This window comes from Triticum dicoccoides, chromosome 7B, assembly GCF_002162155.2.
Source record: "Triticum dicoccoides isolate Atlit2015 ecotype Zavitan chromosome 7B, WEW_v2.0, whole genome shotgun sequence".
Taxonomy (NCBI): domain Eukaryota; kingdom Viridiplantae; phylum Streptophyta; class Magnoliopsida; order Poales; family Poaceae; genus Triticum; species Triticum dicoccoides.
Genome location: NC_041393.1, coordinates 386,544,362 through 386,551,021, shown reverse-complemented (window position 1 = coordinate 386,551,021; position 6,660 = coordinate 386,544,362). Strand labels below are relative to the sequence as shown.

At 46.0% G+C, this 6,660-nt stretch overlaps 1 protein-coding gene across 1 annotated transcript; it reads right to left on the bottom strand.

Annotated features, from left to right (window-relative positions):
- Positions 1 to 802: 802 nt before the first annotated feature.
- On the bottom strand, positions 803 to 4,875 carry LOC119338127 (protein ENHANCED DISEASE RESISTANCE 2-like). The gene is made up of 3 exons (XM_037610425.1): positions 4,655 to 4,875; positions 1,294 to 2,222; positions 803 to 1,079 (listed from the first exon to the last, which is right to left on the bottom strand). Coding segments are annotated over exons 2-3 (930 nt in total). The 5' UTR covers positions 4,655 to 4,875; the 3' UTR covers positions 803 to 1,078.
- Positions 4,876 to 6,660: the final 1,785 nt, after the last annotated feature.

Genomic DNA, 6,660 nt, shown 5'->3' with positions numbered 1-6,660 from the left:
GCTTGCTTAGGGGTCAAGTAAGCCTTGCTTGGGAGTCAAGTAAACCTCTCTATATAAAGAGAGGAGATGTATCAATCTAATCAAGTAAGAATTAAGAAGGAAATCCCTTCCCTCTGGCCCGGCCGTGGGCAAAAAGGCCCCCGGCCGGCCCTCTCGCGCCCTCCTTCTAGCAGCGCCATAACACCAAACAATGTTTAGAGAAACAATTCCTTATTTAACGCTATTTCAAATTATATTTTCTTATTTGACACTGAAAAACTTTTTCTTCTATAGTATCTAACAAGGAGTCTAAATTTTATGCCCTTTATGACATTTTCGTCCATTTTGTATCTAAATGACACCTGAAAAGACCCTTTCACCCCTCAGGTGGTATGTGTATGTACGGCAGTAGCACACACAACATCAGTGCAGGCCAATAGCACACACACGCAGCGGCAGTACACACAACCTCAGTGCAGGTCAGTAGCACACACACGCACGCAGCAAGACAGGCAGCATCACACACACAGCATCAGTAGCACACATGCGCGTGCACAAACTACCATATGAGAGACGAAAGAGTCTTTTCAGATGTCATCTAGGGTCATAAAATGCATAAAATTTAGAGTCGTTGTTAGATAGGGAAGAAATTATTTGTCTTTATCAAATAGGGCATAAAATTTAAACACGGTGTTAAATAAGGAATTCTCCTATGTTTAGATGACCTTGAAATAATGCTGTAATCAGTTCTGATGTAGCTTTTCATCGCACTCCGGGTTCCACGAGGGATTTGGAGCAAGTTTTTACCAGCGTCACAGCCAGATAGAGAATGCAATGCAACATCTCAATTTCTCGGGCTAAAAGGTAAATTTAGTTAATATGTACAGAAAGATGTTGTTTTCTCTTGACCACTATGTATCATTTTTACAGCAGGGCCCGGAACTATGATAATCCACAACTACCTGAGGCCGTCGTCCATCGTCATAAAAACAAATTCAACTTTTACACATCGCCTGAACTGGCATATTATCCTCAACCAATGAAGGCATCCTTTTGATGGGAGGTGTATACATCTCCTCTAGTATGGGATTCAGGGATATCTGCAAAAGAGAAGACCATTATTCGGTATTTTTTGCGTGATAAAGCTTCGTTCAACATCAGAAACATTTTCAGATACATCCTAGAACTGTAACATAGGTTGCAATTTGATTACAGTAGAATGATCCTATTATAATTTTATTTATTTATCTGTTAATGTAAAAATATTCTAACAAAAGCAGTGGCTAATTAGCACATCGAGTCTGCTGCACTTACCAATTATCGCTGTTACCAGCATCTTCTTTGTGAAAGTTTCCGTTAGTGTTTTCTGAGCTAGGCGACGGCTGCATTGAGTTGCCTGGGTTCTGTAGCAGTTGGGAAAAACTCCGCCATAATCTTGAAGGCAGAATTGGAGCAATTTCCTGCTGCTCTTCAGATGGCACTTCATACACACCAGCTGATCCCGGACTCAACTCAGAGAACCTTACAGCTCCAAGAAGTCTCTCGGGGAGCTCTGATTCAGCTTGACTCTCAATAACAAATGCTAAATCTATAGTCAGTGTCGCCACGTAACCAAATGCCAGATGAACAATTGCATTTGCAACTATGGAAGACCCAATATCCACATCAACTTCGATGAAGTTTGATCCCTCGACATACTTGCACGAAAGTGCTCTGCCAAGTATGCAGATGGCTTGTTCACCCACAGCTTTTCGGACAATCCAGGGACCCTTAACTATGTTTGCTATCAGTTTAAGCCTGGATTTACGGAGAGCATCATCCCCTTTAAGGAATTGATCCATCAGCGAGCCCTCGGGTGCAGGTTCCAGTGAGACAAAGTAAAATATCGCGCTGTAGTTCTCCTTGCTGGGAAGTTGCAAGTTGAAGGCCCAGACAAAAGGTTTATTGCCGTGAGAAACCTCCTCATCGATGGCTTTCCTCACACGATGGTTCCTGTTTTTCAGGACCTCACAGATTTTTACTGGGCCTTTGATCCAATCAACTCCAAGAGGCTTCAGAAGATACTCCCCACCAGGTATTTTTGCCTTGGTTGCAAAATATTCTGGGCCTCTGACCATAAAAGTGTCACCAGGAGGAGTAGCCCAACCATTAGGACAGTTTTCGGGCGGTAGACAAGGAACTGCTCCTCCTGACTTGACATTCTGTATCCATTGGTGCTCAGCCTCACCATCAGAACAAGCCATCTACAAGGAATGCTAATCTTAGTCCGCGGAGGAATAGAACATGCTTTAATATAAAAAAAGGTATAAAGAGTCCTTCATATAAAATGTAACCACCAAGCAGAGAAATGTTAATGTTTACTTTAGTAGCTCTGCAAAAGGTGAAAACAACAAATGACTTAACTTTTCGGAAAGTTATAAGCATCTATCGCCTAAACATGACATTAGTATTTGCAAATAATCATTCACTATTTATGTGTCATCAAATCCTTCGCAGCCGTGATCTATTTTATAAGAAACAAATGAACCAGGGAGTGAAAAGTGATCAAATGGTTAACAGTCACATATCTGAGACCCATGCATTGATGCCAGATGCACTTCAAGAAGTGAGCGGCACCGCAGTTACAGATTGTGGATTTTAGCAACAACACAGAAACAAACTACACATATATACAATTCAAACTTGAAACTGTAAAAAATAAGGGTATCCAGTAGCAATTGCAGAAGACGCAGCAGCTCTCACAATGGTTGCATTTTGGTAAAGAAGGAACTGCATTACGATATATACTACACCAGCCCTGGTACTCCTCAGAATCATTCGTCCCAACTCTTGGACCGAGGCACGCACACCTGTCAACATCGCCATCTAAGAAAATCCCGCCCCCGCGTCGCCCCGGGCGACTCGGGGGAATCCTAGCGCCGCCACCGCCAGGTCTCCTCGCCCCCTCCCTCGCTTCGCCTCCGCTGGAGGGGCCGCCGGCGAAGTCCGCGTGCGCCCCAGGGAAGGTGGCGGCAGGGCGTTTCCCCTCTCCGCGGCGTTGCGCGCGCATGCGCTGCCTGCATCGCCTCAGGCGCGGGCGAGATGCAGGGCCACGGGAGTGGCTTCAGCGCGGGGAGAGGCCGGATCCTGGCAGGGTTTGGCCGGATCTAGCTTCTCCGCCCTCGATGGGGCTTGGTGGCTTCGTTCCGGCGGCCAGCGAGGGCTGGATCCCGGGGCGGCGGCCCCGGACGGCGGAGGATGTGTCGGCGGCTGTGGACTCGCGACGGGCGACGTGGCGGCCGCGGTGGTGGACGATCCGTGCACAAGACACTTGATGGAGGCCATTGGAACAAATCTGGGTGAAGACCTGCTCGCGGCTGCTGCCGAGGCCGGCGATGGCGGCACTATTCGGTGTCGTTCCCTTGTTGAAGGCATCGCTGTTGAGAAGTTCCAGGCCACTATCTGCTACCTCCGGGGGAAACCCTAGATCAGTAGATCGGATGACGGCGGCAATATTGTGTCGTTTCCCTCTTGTGGCGTCATTCTTGGAGGTGCACACGGGCTCGAGGGACCAGTGGACGGAATATCTGGTGGAGCGGTGATTCATCCTACACATTAATGGTGGCGTATTTCGGCGGCGTGGCGCAGTGGAGACTCGGCGCCCGATGTGTGGCGAGGGACTCGCGCAGGAGGGTGACGTTATCAGGCGTCGTGGTGGCGTCGATGGCAGAGAGGCCGGGCAAGGTGGTGCAGCAGTACAACACTGAAGATGGATTGGTGGCAGGTGGCTGCGACGGCCTCATACCCGACAGGCGTCCAGGTTGAGGAGTGCGCCGGACTGGTAGGTGCCCCATACCCAGCAGGTGTCCCGGTTGGGACCTCAGGTCTTAGATGTTTAGGTTTGGCTGCGATGTCTGTTTGGTATTAGGCCCAGACTATCAGCGCCCCTTCATCAATTGGATAGGAGTAGCGACAGTTGTTGCTTAGACGGTGGCTTTAGTCTTACTGTTGTATGACTTTGTAAGGTCTTGTGATAATAATTAATAAAGTGGCCGTATGCATCGCCCAGATGCAGAGGCCGGGGGTCATCCTCCTTTTCTAAAAAAAAGCCATGGTACTCCTGTAGCATTCTACTACTCTTATGCAATCCAAGCCTGAAGTATTAAGACAACCAGATAAGAGATATCCAAATCGACAACTTGCATTGCATCAATTAGGTTGTATCAATATCCACCCCTAACTAGCTAAAATTTTATATCTTTCTCAATTAACACTTCCATTGCTGCAATCTACCAAAGTACAAACCCTGCGAGCCGTGGTTCTCCAATTGTAGCAAAGAGAATCGCCTGTGTGGCGCAATCGAATCAGATCAACATCTAGAAATAGCAGGTAAAGAATCTTCTTCTTTTTCTTCGTGTAGTTACACAAACAAAGCTCTCCCGGTGCTAAACAGCTAAAGAAAATCCAAGCCCAGCTCAGCTCCTCCATCAGCAAGAACGACTTCACACTCCACAGTCAACTCGAGACCAAAAGGGGGTTAGCCCTTCTTCTGTCTTATCAGGTTCCTGAATTCAGACGGATTCATCTCCGCCGATCCACAAGCATCACTACTCCCCACAAAATTTCTCGGATTTTCTAGAATTAGGGTGCTAAAGCCAACGAAAAAGCAAAAGGATCGGAGGGGCAATAAGCTCACCGAGAGGATCTTGTACTTGCTTAGTCCCTAGAACCGGGACCACGGAAGATGCAGCAGCAGCAGCTCCCTGTTCCTTTGGGATGGGATGGATGGATCGTGCTCGGAAGGGAAAGCGAGGATTCGCGTGTGGCAATTTGGAATTTCTTGCGTGGGGGTTTGGAATTTGTTGGGCTTGCTTGGCTTGTCGTCCGGGAAAATAAAGATGGGAAAGGCACCGATGATGTGACCACTGAATATACCTGATCATTATGGTTCAGCTTCAGATTATAATTGGAAATTAAAAATACTGAATATTCGTTAGTGGATTACTGCCCCGGCACTCTACAAGCACTAGCTAAATGTCCGTGAGTTGCCGCCGACTAAAAAAATTGCATAACTCTACTCTGTTACTATCGATTGCGATTGTGATTCAATATTCATGACTACAGTGATGTGAACGCTTTTTACGGACGGAAATTGGCAAACGCTACACATTTTGAAAAATTGAAAAATTCCGAACAAAAATCCCGCGTGTATATCCAAACATTTTATGTGCGTGCACAAAATTTTCGGTGGAAAACAAGGTTTTTTGTGGCTCGGGTAAAAAAGACAATTTTTGATGCTTCATTACAACTATTCATTTTGCATTTCTTATCTTTTTTACACAAGCCACAAAAAAAGTTGTTTTTCACCGAAACTCTGTGCATGCACGTAGAATGTCCGGATATACCCATGGAATTTTTGTTCTGAATTTTTCAACTTTTTAAAATGTGTATTTAGACAATGGATGCATATACACCTAGGAGCCAAAACACCGCGCCACGCTTTTACGGAAGAGTATTAAATAAAAGAGGTCAGACAAAAACATTATACTATTTTAACTAGTACATATTCATCGACGGGCCGGACTGTCCAATGTTACATCACATCAAATTAACATATTTACTAATTAATTTTAATCATCTCCACAACACCTTAATAGCAATCATTGCACCTTCATTCGAAAACAAATCATCACACCAGTCATAATTTTCACAACAAACTTAATTACGAATCATTGCATCTTAATTACAACTTCATTAGAAAACAAATCGTCAAATCGTATATCACATAACTAAAAAAACCTTAGCCAAAAATCACGTGTCACACACGTCACACCACTGTACCTCCTTGTCGATGTCAAAAGCGGCACACCTTGGGTAGGGGGCCCGAGCTGTGAGATCGGATCGATGGGTAACAAGAGGCAAGGAACACGATGTTTTTACCCAGGTTCGGGCCCTCTTGAGGAGGTAAAACCCTACGTCCTGCTCTTGTTTATATTGTGGATGTATCAAATTACAGAGTTGATCTACCTTAAGATCGTAAGTTGTGGACTAAACCCTAAGGGTAATGGTGATGGTGATCAATATATCTATACAGATTAAACCCTTCGATTTTATATAGGCACCCGGGGTATCTAGGGTTACACATGGTCGGCTGCCATCTAGGGGTTCCATGCCGATTCTAATAGATATACTTGGAGTACATGCCAAGTCCTCGGTGAAGTCTGATATGCTTACGCCACAGGTTAGAGGCCTCCGGAGTCCTTTCTCATCAGCGGGCTATCAATCCGGTCCATGGACTAGATCGGCTAGGTCGGGACCCCCTAGTCCAGGACACCGTCAATAGCCCCCCGAACTTGTCTTCAAATCCAAGGATGGCAATCTTCTTCGCATAAATGTCTTCGGCTTAGCAGGTAAGTTCCTCTCAACGCCCCAGGCTAAGCATCCATACAGAGCTTGTAGATCCCCTACCGGTCGATAGTGCCCTTCTAACAGGGGATAAGGCCAGCCGCCATGTGCCACCTAAACACATCTTCATTTTTCCAAAGTGTGTGGTTTGCTTAGTCTCGAAGACTAGAAGCGCAGGTGTGTCCGGCAGTCAATTACTGAGAACTTCTCCTAAGCATCACCGCTCATGACATCATACATGTCAGTTATTGCCTATTCGAATCTCGGTTTGAGGTAACCCTCTTATTGGCACGTCTT

Bases quoted from the DNA above. Each gene is read 5' to 3' on its own strand.
- LOC119338127 (XM_037610425.1), bottom strand. From the start codon at position 2,222: ATGGCTTGTTCTGATGGTGAGGCTGAGCACCAATGGATACAGAATGTC.